Source organism: Harmonia axyridis, chromosome 5, assembly GCF_914767665.1.
Source record: "Harmonia axyridis chromosome 5, icHarAxyr1.1, whole genome shotgun sequence".
NCBI classification, from domain to species: domain Eukaryota; kingdom Metazoa; phylum Arthropoda; class Insecta; order Coleoptera; family Coccinellidae; genus Harmonia; species Harmonia axyridis.
The window spans coordinates 14576795-14594156 of NC_059505.1; the positions used below are offsets into that span (position 1 = coordinate 14576795).

The window sequence follows — 17362 nt, forward strand, 5'->3', positions numbered from 1 at the left end:
AATAATTCTAACAGGGGCATTGGGGTAATATTGCTGACCAGCATGCGAGCGAAGCTGTGCAGTTTAAAGCTTATTGTTCTAAAAACTAGTTAATGAATAAATTATATGGTGAACCTAACGTTCGGAATGAAATAATTAAATCAACAGAAAGGTGGAAGCATATCATTCAGATATTGATTATCAGACAAATGCCTCGATTGTCCTCATAAATAGGGTTGAGTTGAATGGATCTCAAAACCTTAGGACGTGGTATAGAATCATCATTTAATCAAAACTGATTTGACTTGTTCAATCACCTCTTAAATGGTTAATTATTCAATCCATTTTTGAGCGATCCATCCTTGAATAGATCACTCAATCACATAATTATTATGTATGAAATTTTCCAATTTTGAACCGGGAATGGTCTCAAACGATAAGGTTTGATTCTCTGGCGACTAATCCGTGGTCAAATTCAATGATGGAAATCCGGCCGTAAACACGATACCTCGAGAACGGAAAAACCTAAACTGGAAATTTTTAGGGAATGTTCAGATCTGGAGTGAGCAAAACCCCACTATAAGAGTTCCGGGAAGTGTCCGATCGAACTTTTATTTTACCGATTTCAAAACTGCATAAATTTAGTAATTGCTTATTTCATATGGAACATGACATCCAAACTAGAGAAAATTAAAGAAGAATATCTAAAGAAAATAGGTAACACTTTATTGACAACAAACTATTGGCAACGACACGTCTTGCACTGATGAAGAATTCAAAATCAATAACAATTATCTCTGTCGGTCTCCGTGTACAAGATAACTCTCGAATGATATTCGAGATATTATGTATTGAAAGAGAAAATAATGAATACTTGTGTAAAATTTGCATCAACATAAATAATCCTAACTAATAGCGGCTTAAAGTATTATTGCTGATCATCATGCGAGCGAATCTGTACAGTTGGAAGCTGATTGTTCTAAAAACTAGTTAATGAATAAATTATATTGTGGTCAACCTAATATTCGAAATTAAATAATTAAATCAACAGAAAGGTGGAAGCATATCATTCAGATATTGATTATCAGACAAATGCCTCGATTGTCCTCATAAATAGGATTGAGTTGAATGGATCTCAAAACCTTAGGACGTGGTATAGAATCATCATTTAATCAAAACTGATTGACTTGTTCAATCACCCCTTAATATGTTCATTTACTCCATTTTTGATCTATTCCTGAATAGATCACTTAATCACATTGTCACTATGTCTGTAATTTTCCAAATCTTATCGGGAATGGTCTCAAACGATAAAGTTTGATTCACTGATGACGAATCCGTGGTAAAATTCGATTATGTCAGTCCGTCCGTAAACACGATACCTCTCGTACGGAAATCCTAGACTGGGAATTTTCAGGATATGTTCTGATCCAAAGTGGACAAAATCCCAATAGGGGTTCCGTGAATAAGGCTGTTCGAAATTTTACTTTCCTGATTTCAAAACTACTAATTGGAACGATATTAAATTTTGTGTTCAGATGTGGAATAAGCAATTTCCAAAATTTCATATTGACCGTGTCACCAAAATCAGAGATAATTCAAGAAGAATATCTAAGAAAATATACTCAATATTTCAGATCCGAGCGAGTTAAGATATTGCGTGTATATACTCTTGACAACGATATGTCTTTCACCGTTAAAGAATTGGAGATCAACATCAATTATCTCCGTCCGACCTCCAAGTACAAGATGTTTAAAGTAAAAATAAGAAACACTAGTGTAAAATTTGCACCGTTTTTTGAATGAATATATCATCTATACATATAATCCTAAATAAGAGTAGCTATATTGTATTATTATATTATATGCTGAGGTGTTAATTTTTATTTAAATCTTGAGATCAGCGAAGTTGAAGGTTATTGTTCTTGAAATTAGTTAATGAATAAATTATGTATATTGTGGTAAATCTAATATTCGGAATGAAATAATTAAATCAACAGAAAGGTTGATTATCATTCAGTTATTGATTATCAGACAAATGCCTCGATTGTCCTCATAAATAGGATTGAGTTGAATGGATCTCAAAACCTTAGGACGTGGTATAGAATCATCATTTAATCAAAACTGATTGATTTAATCAATCACCTCTTAAATGGTTTTTTCAATCCATTTTTGAGCGACCAACCCTTGAATCTATCTCATAATTATTGTCTGTAATTTTTTAATTTTGAACCGGGAATGGTGACAAACGATAAGGTTTGATTAACTGATGACTAATCCGTGGTCAAATTCAATTTGGGCAGTTCGCTCGTTAACAAGATACCTCGAGAACGAGAAAACCTAAACTGGGAATTTTTGGGGTATGTTCAAATCTGGAGTGAGCAAAACCCCACTATAAGAGTTCCGTGAATATGTCCGATCGAAATTCTATTTTACTGATTTCAAAATTGCATAAATTTAGTGATTGTTTATTTCATAAAGAACGTGTGTCATCAAAACTAGGGAAAATTAAAGAAGAATATCTAAAGAAAATATGTAACACTTCACTGACAACGAACTATTGGCAACGGTACGTCTTTCACTGATGAAGAATTCAAAATCAATAACGATTATCTCCGTCCGGCCTCCGTGTACAAGATAACTCTCGAACGATATTCGAGATATTATGTATTGAAAGAGAAAATAATGAACACTTGTGTAAAATTTGCAGCATTTTTTGAATAGATATATCACCAACATAAATAATTCTAACAGGGGCATTGGGGTATTTTTGCTGATCAGCATGCGAGCGAATCTGTACAGTTTAAAGCTTATTGTTCTAAAAACTAGTTAATGAATAAATTATATTGTGGTAAACCTAAAATTCAGAATGAAATAACTAAAACAGAAAGGTGGAAAGCATATCATTCAGATATTGATTATCAGACAAATGCCTCGATTGTCCTCATAAATAGGATTGAGTTGAATGGATCTCAAAACCTTAGGACGTGGTATATAATCATCATTTAATAAAAACTGATCGACTTGCTCCACCAACTCTCAAATGTTTTATCTACTCCATTTTTGACCGATTCTTCACTGAATAGATCAGCCCATCTCATTCTCCCTATGTCTGCAACTTTCGAATTTTCGACCGGGAATGGTCTCAAACGATAAGGTTTGATTCAGTGATGACGAATCCGCGGTAAAATTTAATTATGTTATTCCGTCCTTAAACATGATAACTCTCGTACAGAAAAACCTAGACTGGGAATTGTCGGGGTACGTTTAGGCCTATAGTGGGCAAAATCATACTAGGGGTTCCATGAGTAAGACCGTTCGTAATCCAATTTTCCTGATTCAAAAACTTCGTATTGGATCGGATTATATTTTGTGTTTTGGTGCGGAATAAGCCGGAATTTCTAAATTTCACATTGATCGTGTTCCAAAACTAGAAATAATTCAAGAAGAATATCTAAAAGTTGCAGGTACATATAAGCTTATTGTTCTTAAGATAGTTAATGAATAAATTATATTGTGATAAACCTAAAATTTTGAATGGAATAATTGAATTAACAGAAAGGTGGAAAGCATATCATTCAGATATTGATTATCAGACAAATGCCTCGATTGTCCTCATAAATAGGCTCGAGTTGAATGGATCTCAAAACCTTAGGACGTGGTATAGAATCATCATTTAATCAAAACTGATTGACTTGTTCCATCACCTCTTCATGATTCACTGATGACTAATCCGTGGTCAAATTCAATTATGTCAGTCCGGACGTAAACACGATAACTCTCGTAAGGAAAACCTAGACGGACTTTTCAGGGTATGATCAGATCTAGAGTGGTCAAAATACCATTAGGGTTTGCATCTAGATAATATTCAAGCCTCTTCTGAAATTTCATGTTTATCACAAGAATATTTAGTGTTGAACCACTAGAACCACAGTTTATTGAATCTTTATTAATCTTCGATACAGAAAGGCTAAATAAGTAACAACACTATTTATCACAGCTTACTAACTGAATCTTTGTAATCATTTGGCTTTTCATGATGATCACTAGAGAATTGTTTGAAATTTTTTCTCGAAAAAATACAAGAAACCAAAATGTGTGGTACTGGACCGAAGTTTCTTTTTACATTTTTATAAACTACAAGTGGTTCAGCAAAAAAGTTCTGGAGAAAAAAGCAGGCATTGTCCCAGAAAAATTTCACCCTGTAGATTTTTATTCAAAATTAGCATATCACATGATGAAAAATTTGAATTGGAATAACTATGCCGAATTCAAGTTGAATATCTTTTATGCTATGAGAAAAAAAAATTACAGGAAAAAAAAAACAAATCAAATCTCGAGAACAGAGCCCATGTTTATCGGATTTTTTTCTTGGAGCCGAGGAATCTATCACTTTCGTTTGTACCAGCAATTTAGGAACACCCCTGTAGACTATAATACTGTTGATGATAACTCATTGTACATTTAGCAATGCATCGTGTAAATAACTCATACTTTGAACTGTTATTAAATTATGAGGTAACATTTACTTGCGCTAAAGCCGGAACTCCACCTGGTGATTGGGTGGTCAAAACATACTGACCTCCTGCGACTTGAGTCAATCTCATTGCAGGGCGCTCTGCCACTGAGCGCGAAAGCATTGAGCCCTCACGCGGGGGCAGAGCACCCTGCCCCACCCCCGGGGTTTCGTCGCTCATCGAAATCTTGTCTGAAAAAAATAAAAGAAAAATTATGAATTTGGTTGATACGACACACACAAGTTCAATATATTAACATTTAAAATCAGACAAATGCCTCAATATCTCTCATGTTTAGTGATGAGTTGAATGGATCTCAAAACTATCGGAATTTTGAAACATCATGTATAAAAATGCCAATTTTATGTTACCAAATTGCTTAAAAAAAAATCATATTTAGAAAACAATTTGATTTTATAAAATCGAATCATTGCATCATTCTCGATAGATCAAAGAGAATAGAATCAATAGATGAAAACTTGAATAGTACCATGTTTTTCATCTATTGATTCTATTTCTTGATCTATCGAGAATGATGCAATGATTCGATTTTTTCCTTGATGCATTTGATGGTTTGTTGGAAAGTTCTCAACAGCATATGGACGAAATTTCGAGCACTCGTTCTCCGAAACGATCGCGCTATCATTTCGCCACAAGGTCTATATTTTTCTAGTTTTGGGCAGGGAATGGCGGTATCAAACAAAGAATCCGTCCTCAAATTCAGTTCTGTCCGTCCATCCCGGAGTACACATGATTACTCGCGAACGAAAATACCTAGAATCTTGAAATTTTCATGGTAAAAAAATATTCAATATTTCCGTGATAATTGATACAATCGGGAAGAGATATGCATGTCAAGAATGACAATTTCAAATTTCGCATAAGATTCACAGAAAATTCAATCAGAAAATCGAAAAAAAAATGTATATTTCAGCGACAATCAATCCCACTAAGTTGATATTTTTCCAGTAATAATAATCATCAATAATCAATTTATAATACATATAACAATTTCAAGCTTCAAGGTGACTTGGATGTTATATACAGGTTTCCATAAATTGGAGGTAAAAACGAAAAATTATTCCTCGAATCATTTTAAGAAAAAAGTCCTACATCGGCCCGCAAATGCTTGTGGCCAGTTGCACCGTTTGCCTAAACATTGACTCAAAATGCAAACATTCAGAGAACAAGAGAAACTAGAAAGTAATTTGTAGTTTCTCTTGCACCATGTTTGATATGCCCTAATCACCTGTTACACTAAACAGGCAAATTTGGACGTTCATCTTCCCGATTAGTTTCGAATCGGACAACTGAAAACGTATAAAATATGAATAATAGACATAACCATAGACATTATTTCTCTATGGACATAACCTCATTGTGTCACATTGTGTGTTTCTGTTTTTGTTTTGTGAGAAAATTAAAAACTGAAATATGGATTCAGATCATGAATTATCATTTAATGATAATTTATGTTGAAACTGACATCACAAAAACACAGAACATTATACTAAAAAAGTGAAATTCTTGATTTCTTCATCATTACCGTTGAATTTTTGTAATGTTGCCAAACATATCTCCCGTTTAGCTAAACATTTTTTATTAGCAAACGGTGCAATTGGTAACTTCTAAACATAGGTTAGTACTAAAATTTTATAACGTATTTTTTGAACGCAGCAAATGGCCCTTAGTTTTCGAAAACAGAGTGTTGAAGTTCGATTTTTTTTTCTCATAGCTCCTTCTCTTCTCAAAAATATTCCTATTTAGTTTAGAAAAAGTAAAAAAGAAAAAACTGTTTTTTTTGTAGTTTTGTCGTATCTGCTACCGATTTCGAAAATAAAATTTCACACAATTCTTTAATAACTTATCCTCAGAAAACCCCAAATTATTAGATCCAAGTTATGTGATTAATAAATTAATTAAAAGTTTTGGATAAAATGTAGTTATTTATGAATATGTATAAAGCATGAAGCAAAAACAAAAAATTGAAATAGATCTTGTCTTATTCGTAAATATTGAAAGGGAATGGATATAATTGAAAAAAAAAATATCTTATTATGAATATGAATACATGATGTATATGATCTTTCTAAAACCTGAATAGGCGAGTAAAAAATCTAAAAACATTGAATGAAATTCTACGAAATCATGTAAAACCAACAAATTGGAAAAAAAAATTCAATTTACCTTATAATATTCACGCAATCGTTCTATCGGAATTAACTTTGAAATGTTTGTTTCAGGTGACTCAAACATGTTGAGGGCAATAAGTGCAACGAGCACCACCTTTCGAAAGAAATGACCGTAGAAGTAGAAGTAATAGATGAATGTTCGACTATCCCCTCCTAAAACCATAGCTTTATGCCTTTATGGCTGGCGCAAAAGATTCGGACGGTTATGACAGCTCGAAGGCAAAGCATTATTTATTTTTGATATTTCTAGGAATGGTAATGAGGAAGTATACCTCGATTACACCTATAGTATTGCTAGCTTGTACTAGGTTGAAGTGCATTCCTGGTATTTACAAAGGGTAGATATATTCAATGGATTCGGTCCTAACGAAAATATTCGTTATATGTAAAATGAAACAAAGATAGTTCCACTACTATAATATTAATGGAACTAACTGTTTTATTTGATCTAAAACCTATAAAGATTGTAGCTCTTCTCTAGCATTATGTTTTAAGGGACGGCGTTATCGTTCTGCAGATTACCTGAAATTAGCAAGTTCTGGGCGGACAGAACTCTTGAAATTCTAAGGAAAGCAAAAAAAATATGCCCGATTATTTCGGATATTCTTATTTTTTTTAATGATATGAAAAGAAAAATATCGATTCCATAGAATTGAAACTAAAATGAATATTTTTATAATTTATTTTTCAAAATAATTTCATATAATATTCGTTACATTCAAACATGGATCCGATACAGTAAAACATATAACTGACGAGAATGGATAAAAAGAATCTTAAAAAAAACAATGTCCCTGAACAAGGAGGCGTTTTGAGATGTTTGCATTTAAAAGCATCCTTGTATCGCAGAAACCAAAAAAAATCCTTCCAGTGACATCTCCAAATCAAAAAAAAAAAAAGTCACACACTATCGCGAAAACTGGGACCGTATTCTCGACAAGTGATCTTTCAAAACGTATACGTACTTACAGTGCTCTGAACACTGAATGAACGTATACGTTTTGAAAGATCACTTGTCGATAATACGGTCCCAGCAGCCCAGCTTGTTCAAAAGGAACAGCAGGCAATTTAGACCAGACTATATATATCAGGGATGGGATATCATCGTCGATATTTTCAACATAGAAGTCAATGTAGAATAACATGGCTAGTAATAAAAAAACACCAACATCGATATCGACAAAAGAGTATATGTAGATAAAAAGAATTGAAAATTACAATTCGAGATCCAATTTCAAGCTTAATCGAATACTTTTTCATTTTAATAATCTATACATATAAAAAAGAATCTATGGATATTGTGTAAAGGCATCCAAGTTCAAACGACAGCACCAAATTGGATAATTCTTTTTTTGTTGGGTTCCTTACTCTCATGAGAAGGAATATAAACAAAATATTTTCGAAAAAATTCCTTTTTCCTACGACCTATAGGGTTGCCTGACAGAAAGTAGATGATCGAATTGAAACGAAAATTATTTTTTCTTAATTTATTATGGGGATTATTGATATTATACAAAAGCATTTAGGAACACGTAATTCTGTTAGTTGCGAGAACAAATCATCGAACACATAGTTGTCCAGGTTTCTCGAAATTGAGTGATAAAGGAAAAAGAAAATTACAGAAAAGTTACACCACCCGTACGGAGCCGGGCGGGTAGCCAGTAACTAATAAATGCAATTAATTGATGTCGACATCTTTCGGACTAATAATGAAAATTTCAGACTCTACCACTTCGTAGTTCGCTGATAGTAGTTGATATTGATGGAAGAACGCTATCCCAACAGTTACAGACTGAAAGGGAAAGGATTTTATTTTTACAATCGACCGCAAAAGCATATTGGGACTTGTACCTTCAATATGATTATTTTCGCGTTTTTTTAAAGCTTTCCCCAGTTTAAATGTTATGTTCATGTAAGTTATATGTCTTAATATAAAATTAATTAACATAATATGTATATCCATATTATAAACCCCCATGAAAATATCGATATTAACTATACCTAGTTCACTCAGCATTGATGGTGAGCTTTCGATGTCCCATCCCTACTATATTATATACATATATCTATAATTTTCAAATTTTCAGCCGAGTAATGAACAATTCGAGGTCAAAATCAAATATTTGCATCCGTCCGTCGTGGACAAGAAAACTCTCGAAAGGAATGTACTAGATTTGAAAGATAGTTTTCATGACAAAAAAGCAGCATCATTTGAGAAATCATTTCCAATATCTATTTCATCCAAAATGGACAAAATTTTAAATCAGAATGGTTTTAATGATTTGGTGTCGATAGATGTAATTGCATATATCGAAAGGGAAATAGTCAAACCTTTAAAGCACGCACTTATTTTTGTATGCGTTTCCTAAAAAAAAAATTGTTCTAAACTATTGATAAATAACATTTTAGTGCATCTATGATTTCATAAAATGCCACAGATCGGGAAGTTTAGACTTCCGATTTTTGAATCACATATATTAGTATTAATAATATTAAGAATACTAATTTTCATATTTGTAATGATTTTGAAAGTTGAGAAACCCACTCTCATAATAGATTAGAATGTTAAGTATATTGTCTATACCTTCCTTTCCACCTTATATTAAAATACAAAGTTGCTTATGTAGGTAATTTCTGTTCAAGTTAACTTGTTAAATGATCGACTAGTGACTACCGTACAAAATAGATATCCGCGATTCGAATAAGCTATAGAAAATTTGTTTCATTATGATACTTTGGAAATACCCTTCTCATGTGGTGGGTTTTCAATTGAACCCAGCGAAATATAAAAACACGAACAAAAAATTAAATTTTGAATGTATTTAGATGAAGTTTTTGAAAGTTTTAGATTCAAAGAACGATCGCTGATAGTGATAAAAATCTGTGGAGGAACATTATTCAATATAGGAGAATATTTGATGATAAATGAAAGAAACTATGAGGTTATATAAGATTTTAAAACATGAGGCAATAATTTACCGGCAAATATTCATAACCACAAACTCTTTATTCAAGAAATGTCGGTAATAATGACAGTTAATTTTCTGAAACATTGATGAATATGATTCCAACGTTGACGGAAAAATTCTGAACAAAATTAGTAAAAGGTAATATTGAAATTGTTTATGAATTGGCGGGTAATATGAATGTATTTATCTATTCACTACAGAAAAGGTTATAATCAATAAGTGATTGTGAGAACTTTCAAATTTCTTGAAACCAAAATGAAAAGATAAAGAGTTTTTGAAATCGATAGAGAATGACGCAAATTTTCCAGACTGGGAAGTGGTGGTCAAGGGGAGTTATGACACAGGTGCCGCCTCAAGAAGAAAAACAGTGATTATAGAAAAAATAATTAAGTAGAAACATGTACAAGATAATTTCAGTAAGGAAATCTGTATTACCTTCAAAAACTTCGTAGATTCTTCATATTCAACAATTAAATCACCAAACCGTGAACAAAGGATAATCTTCCGACGCCATGTTAGAATCTTAACATCAGAATAGCCGTACTTACCATTTTGTGATCACAAATTATTCCAGGACTTTTTAGTCATCCGCAACCGCAAATATTATTAGAGTTTTTATTACACTTTGATCTACAAATGGGTATTTCACGTTATATTTCAAAGTTGAAATATATCTACTATTTTCAACATTTTAGCAGATCACATCAAGGACACATCGTTCAACAACATGGCGACGGTCTTTTACAATACGTTTTCGTAGAACTCACAACCAGCCCGCTAGGATAAATAAGTTTATTGCGCATGTCCCTTGATATCTATGCGCGTAAGAATTCCCGCCCAAATTCAAAGTGAAAGTAGTGCGACATGGAACGTTTGAAGGTAAATACTCATCCCTTTTTAAGTGAATCAGTTCTATCTGCATTGAATCAGAATGATATATTCACTGCAAGGGACTTTATCAGTTATGATTCACAGAAATTGGCTAAAATTGGTCTTTTACTGTTTAAGGTAATTTATTTCACTTTTAAATAACATATTTTAGACAAAAATCTTCCAGGAAATAATAGAAATTAAAAAAACATTATTAAAGAAATATGCCGCAATTTCTGAAAATGGATATGATAGCTACTTGGATTTAGTGAAAAACTCTGCTTTAATTCCATCTGGCATTAAAAGGTAACAAAATAGTCAAATATCGTACAATTCATTTAATTCATTCATTTCTAGTATTGATGAATTCTTAGAAGGTGGTTTCCTCACAAGCAGCATTTACGAAATATATGGCAGAGCAGCATGTGGTAAAAGTTTATTAGCATATATGTTCATGAAAAATATTGTTATGAAAATGAAACAGATCTGTTTTCTATTGGATTCAAAACATGATTTCTCAGCAGAAAAATTTCACTTGTTATGTACAGAATACTCTACTGTAAGTATTCTAATCTAATTCTTCAATTTTTATCATAACTTTGAAATTTTCAGGAAGATTTAGTGAATGGCCTGTCAAGAATATCTATTAAATTCATTCAGAATAAATATGATTTATTGAACTGTTTACAAGAAATATCTGAAAATCTAGAAGAAAAAAGTTCCATGCTGAGATTTATAGTTATAGATTCATTGGCTGCTGTTTTTCTAAATAACATTGATCATTCTTTAAACAATTTATGCTTGACACATTTGGCTAACATTATGCATTTTATCACTACAAGGTATCATGTTACAATTCTTGTTATAAATTTGATGTCTACTTGGGTTGAAGGAGATTTTGGAACACAAATAGGAACAAAACAAACAGTTTCTTGTGGTAGGTTTTGGTTCACAGTTCCTAATACAAGGATCAAATTAGAGAGAGAACAGCACCATTTGAGACTCAGTATTGAAAAAAGTAATACCTTATCACTGAAAACTGTTTTTATACCTCTTGCTGACATTACATGATTCAAAATATTAAACACTTATTCACTCTATTTAGTTTATTTCCTCGTAAACACTACTTATACTTGAGTTTCTCACATGTTTAAATTGAGTTTAGAAGAAGCAGCATCAGTTTCTAAAAAAAAATTAAAGTATTTGAGCATTTTGCTCAATATGAAATAGATCATTCATTTTAAGTTTTTTCTGACAAATGAATCACAGAATACTTGTTAATTGAGCCTTCTGTCACGAAGATGGAAGGTATTTTTCACTGGGAAACGGCAATGTTGTCATCATTTCAAATAATTTAGTGATTAAATTGTTGTTTTTTCTATAAACCAATTTAGTTTTCTACAAAGAATGATTGTCAATATCAAGAAATCTTGAGAATGGACACCCTGAAAAACAAGAAGAAGGATTTTCTATTTCTTTCAAATATTTGACATGAATTGCTACTTTGACATCATTGAATTTTGTTGATGACAGTGCTTTTCTACATTAGCAATATGGCGGGTGCGATGTTATTTGAAAGAGTGCAAACTGTGTCTAACTCAGACCGCGAACAATTTTTGAAAATAAATCGAAATGGAGAACAAAATAACAGTGATGAAGAAAACATTAAATCAAAAGAACAGGATATCCTCAATCTTGGTGAGCAATATAAGAGGGAAGGAAAGGCTAAGGAGCTTGCTGAACTCATAAAAGCAACTAGACCTTTTCTGAGTGAAATAAGCAAAGCTAAAGCTGCAAAATTGGTTCGTTCTCTTGTTGATTTTTTTCTCGATCTCGAAGCTGGTATTGGCATTGAAGTTCAATTATGCAAAGAATGTATCGAATGGGCAAAGGAAGAACGCAGAACTTTCTTGAGACAAAGTTTAGAGGCTCGTTTAGTTGCCTTATATTTCGATACTGGAATGTTTTCAGAGGCTCTCACACTTGGATCTACTTTACTTAAAGAACTAAAAAAACTTGATGACAAAAACCTTTTGGTGGAAGTTCAACTTCTTGAAAGCAAGACATACCATGCCTTGAGCAATCTTCCCAAAGCGAGAGCAGCCCTTACTTCAGCTAGAACAACGGCTAATTCTATATATTGTCCACCTAAATTACAGGCTGCCCTTGATTTGCAATCTGGTATATTGCATGCAGCAGATGAAAAAGATTTTAAAACAGCATATTCATACTTTTACGAAGCTTTTGAAGGCTTTGATAGTGTTGAAGCACCAAAAGCTCTAGTAGCTTTGAAATATATGCTTCTTTCCAAAATAATGTTAAATAATCCAGAAGAAGTCCATCAAATTGTTAGTGGAAAACTGGCAATCAAATATGCTGGAAAAGATATAGATGCAATGAAATCTGTAGCTCAAGCTTCACATAAAAGATCATTGGCTGATTTTCAAGTTGCTGTGAAAGAATTTAAGCATGAGCTTGAAGATGATGTTATTGTACGTGCTCATTTGGGAACTTTATATGATAATATGCTTGAACAAAATTTATGTAGAATCATTGAGCCTTATTCAAGAGTTGAAGTTGAACATATTGCCAAAACTATAAAGCTTCCTGTGGCACAAGTTGAAAAAAAACTCTCTCAAATGATTTTGGATGTTAAGTTTCATGGAATATTAGACCAGGGAGAAGGTGAGAAACATTCTTTCTATATGAAATTTGATATTCATTTTGAAGAATTTGACAATTTCAAATCTGTTTTGGGATGACATTGTCAATTTGATTTTGCATGAATCAGCACAATTCATTACAAACTTCAATTGGCTATATAAGACAAAGAAAAAATGTCGATTTCGAATAATAAATATTTATATCTTATTATCCAACTACCTTCACTTCAATAAATTTTGACAAATTTTATATTTAACAAAAAAAATTTTCATCGGAAGGATAGATTATGGAAGGAAGTTATTCATTTTAAAAATTCTGTATAACAACTAGAAAATAGTCATTCAATTGCTGAAGATAATATCAATCAATTTATTTTCCTAATATCAAGTCAATTTGTCAGCATTAATTATAAATAGCATATATTATATTGATGAAGAATAGTAATATAAAATATTTAATTTGATACAATCACACTCATTTGATGATCACTGTACTAGTTTATGCAATCAATCAATTTTAACAGATTTTTATAAAAATTTTATCAATGTAAACTATAAACTCTCTTTATATTGACTTACTTGAGGATAAAAATAATAAGATTCAGTGTTACACTTCAATATGAATTAGCTGAATTCTGTCCTGCAGGAGTGGGCGTAAAAACTTCATCGAACACAGCTGTTAGGGATTGTCTTTTTTGCTAAGAACGCATCTGGAATTCCCTTGTTTCTAGTGGCTCACCTTTCCCAAGATAACAAATGTTGAAAATTCAAAGCCAGACTCTTTGTATTGCAGAAAATCTATTTCTAACTCTGTTGGCTGACGCCTCAGGGTCTGACAAGATAGCTTACTTTCCTGTTTGAAAAACGGTTCTGACAATTTAAGGAGAAAATTGTAAGATATTATCTCTTTTAATGGGGCCCTGTTAAAACTGTTATCAAGTCAACCAATATTTCCCAAATTATAATCATCTATGAAAACCTTACTTGCCTCCGGTTTCAATGATTTATACCAGGTAAGTTTGGTCAGAAACTGAAATTGGGTTACGTTAAATCTTCTCTGATAGTGCTGATCTTATAACTGAGGCAACCTTAGATACTCTTTCAGATTATCATGTGATAATGAAAGCCATCAATACTTTTGTATCTAAAATTCAACTAAAAAATCAAGCTTTCCCAATTGATATGAAAAATTGAACCATTTGTAGAGAGATGCAACATCCAAGTTGGCTGAACCATAGCATGGCAATATGCCTGGTAAGGGTGTTGACTCCAATTTGTTATGAATTCATTGGATAAGGGAGAACAGGTCTATGTTGTTTTTTTCAAGGCATTTGATATGGTGGATCAGTGTGTTTTGATGAGGAAGTTGTCATTTTGAATCACTGGTCGATTGCTTGATTTGTTTTTGTCAAATTTGACCCAACAAACCTAGAATTTCTCTCCATCATATGTGGTCCACCCAGGAGTACTGCAGGACAATCATTTGAGTTCTTTTATGTTCCTAATGTATTAAAATGATATTACTACTTGTTTTAGAAATTAGATGTTTTTTTTTTGTGGTAAACAGCTTAGCTGTTCTCTAATTTGATATTGAAATGCTGGAACAACGGTGCAAGCCGAATAAAGTGTTTATTTTCAAGAGCCCATACTGATATTTTTGGGAAAATCCATCCGTTCCAATTTAGCTACATTTTTAGTAGGGGAACAGACAAGGGTTGTCATAAAAGATTTGAGTATTATGTATGACGAGAAAATGTGCTTTGGCACCGGCAACACCATAAAACTCAAAAGTAGAAAATAATTTTGTATGGAATCTTCCTTCATTCATTCAGTAATCTCACAGACTCCGCTATGTGTTCTTGATTGGAGGTAATATGAGGACTTGAAATGAAGTTGAAGTTTGTAGAGAAATATGATTTTGATAATGCCAATGAAATTTGAAGTAATGATTTTTGGAATTATTATAATTAACTTCGAGAAGTTATTTTGATGTTCCTTGAAAAATGAGATTACAAATCGCTATATATCAGTTTTTTTTTATATCAAATCTACATACCTAATCCAAACTTTGTCGTGTAATAAAATTATATTTGGTATGTAATGCAAAACTCATTTCACAACAAAATTTCACTAATTTATTTTGTTTCGTAGTTGTGAAACTCTTAGAAAATCAAATGATCATGTTCAATTATTACCATTTATTCAATGATCTAAAAATATACATTCAATTTAAATTTTTTAACATCAATAATAAACCTTTAGAATCATTTGAGGACAAAAAAATTGGACACTTCTTGAAATTTTCACAAAATCCAAAAATATTATAAAAAAATACGTCCAAAATTGATCTACCAAGCTCAGGGTTACGATGCATTAATTTTCAAGGCAAAAAATAAAAGACGCTTATTTTGAAAAATTTATATTTGCAGAAATTGTCTATGCAGAATAATAAAATTTGAAAACTGTAATACCATAATTGTACTGATTAAAATATTTTTTACCGCAAGACTTTAGCTTAATTAGTTTTAGAGTTATGAATTTTTCAATATGATTATTGACTCACCTGAAGTTTTTATTCATTAATTTTGTCATTATTATGTTCTCATACAGTGAAAGATAACTTTGAATTTTAATTATATCTTTATACATATTATTATATTGACATTCATGAGTGAATATTATCAAAGCACAAATGTATCATCAATATCATAATGTTCAATTTTGAGCATTATGTAAAATAAGAAATGGAACTGAAAGATAGAGAATCAATTGGATTCAGCTAGCAGAAAAAAGACATCAATTCAGTTTATGAGTCGGTTTTTAGGTGGAGAATATCATCAAAACAAATCATTATGATGCAAAAGAGGAAAAGGTTCAAAATAAATGAATCCATAGTACTTGAATTTTGCATAAATTTGTAATGATACAACATAAATGTGAAAATAATTTTGATTTTTATAAAATATTTTACACTATGATCTATTATTTCCTTTTTCAACAAAAAAGATCTTGACATTTAAAAAAATATTAGTTACTTATAATTTATATTGGATCTTGTAACTTACAAAAGTTCAATATTACAGTAACGGAAATCTAACACTTGGGGTACACAACTTTCCATTCCATTTATGATCAATTTTATTAGTCGGGGGTTCTCAAAGCGAAGCATAACCAATAGATCTTTCCCGATTTATTCTATTTTTGAAAGAAACAACAGCCCTTTGACATAACATATAACAATATCTTCGAAAGTATTCATAGGCCTGGAGAGGAAACATTCAGAATTAATAGAAATGGGAAGAGCAGAAAGTTATGGTGGACTGATGAACTTTAAAAACTTCTAGAAGAAAAAGTCATTTTATTCAAGATGGTTGAATTAAATACCTTAAATTGATAAGCGTACTTATAATGTTGAAAAAGTTTAAGGTTTCTATCAGTCATGATTGATGAAAATCAACTTTGCACATAAGCAATATTTATTAACGTAATTTATTCCTCTTTATTCGCTAAATATCAATTAATTCTATGTTTAAGACATCGTTATGATACTGTAAGAAGGCCATAAAAAGTATGCAGAAGAAAATAAAGGTATATCATTTATATTGGTATAAGAATATAAAGACTTGTCTAGTCATATTATCTCGAACAAGGTTATTGCAATATTTTTTTCCATCTATTCAAACAATGTTGAAGTTCTTGCAAAATCACTTTGTTTTGATGTTAACCAAGTTTAAAAATTCAGATTGATTTTTTTATATGCCATGTGTTTCATCAAAATTATTTTGTTTCAGGAGTACTAATAGTTTTCGAAGAGACCCCAATAGACAAGACATATGAAATGGCTTTAGAAACAATTCAAAGTATGAGTAAAGTAGTGGATACTCTCTATCAAAAAGCTAAGAAATTGTCATAGGTTGAAAGAATAAGAAATATTATGATGTAAACAGACTGTATTTTGCCCAATATCGAATTATACCTTTCTCTAACAGTTGTCCTAATCAGTTCTAACAGTAACAGAAGTTCCATTTAACCTGTTTTTGTAAATAATTAATAACTTAAGTTTTTTCGATCAAAATTCAGAAATTAATTGTGAACTATGTACAATGAACAGTGTTTTGGTTTTTGAATTAAAATCCTGTTTCTTAAGTCGATGTGTTTTTTTATAATAATAA

General features: G+C 31.6%; 3 protein-coding genes across 7 annotated transcripts in view; 2 read left to right on the top strand and 1 right to left on the bottom strand.

Annotated features, from left to right (window-relative positions):
• LOC123680552 (helicase domino) overlaps positions 1–11748 on the bottom strand; it is a 44319-nt gene extending 32571 nt beyond the window's left edge. Inside the window, exons 1-2 of one of the 3 annotated variants that reach the window (XM_045618505.1) lie at positions 11553–11748; positions 4509–4687 (exon numbers count right to left, since the gene is read on the bottom strand). In XM_045618505.1, coding sequence (XP_045474461.1) covers positions 4509–4676 — 168 coding nt within the window. In that variant the 5' untranslated portion in view covers positions 4677–4687; positions 11553–11748. Of the gene's footprint in view, positions 1–4508; positions 4688–10092; positions 10346–11552 lie in introns of those variants that run through there. The other 2 variants (XM_045618504.1, XM_045618506.1) reach the window with 2 other exon arrangements.
• LOC123680567 (probable DNA repair protein RAD51 homolog 4) lies at positions 10401–12312 on the top strand. 3 transcript variants are annotated; one of them, XM_045618531.1, is made up of 4 exons: positions 10401–10536; positions 10715–10833; positions 10885–11086; positions 11140–12312. In XM_045618531.1, exons 1-4 carry the CDS (start codon positions 10522–10524, stop codon positions 11596–11598), a joined length of 795 nt encoding a protein of 264 aa, XP_045474487.1. In that variant the 5' UTR covers positions 10401–10521; the 3' UTR covers positions 11599–12312. The 3 variants fall into 3 exon arrangements, with proteins under 3 accessions (XP_045474487.1, XP_045474486.1, XP_045474485.1); XM_045618530.1 differs by having other exon boundaries at positions 10408–10536; positions 10700–10833; XM_045618529.1 differs by having other exon boundaries at positions 10522–10665.
• On the top strand, positions 12054–17336 carry LOC123680557 (26S proteasome non-ATPase regulatory subunit 11). Its single transcript, XM_045618512.1, has 2 exons — positions 12054–13212; positions 16982–17336. Exons 1-2 carry the CDS (start codon positions 12054–12056, stop codon positions 17101–17103), a joined length of 1281 nt encoding a protein of 426 aa, XP_045474468.1. The 3' UTR covers positions 17104–17336.
• Positions 17337–17362: the final 26 nt, after the last annotated feature.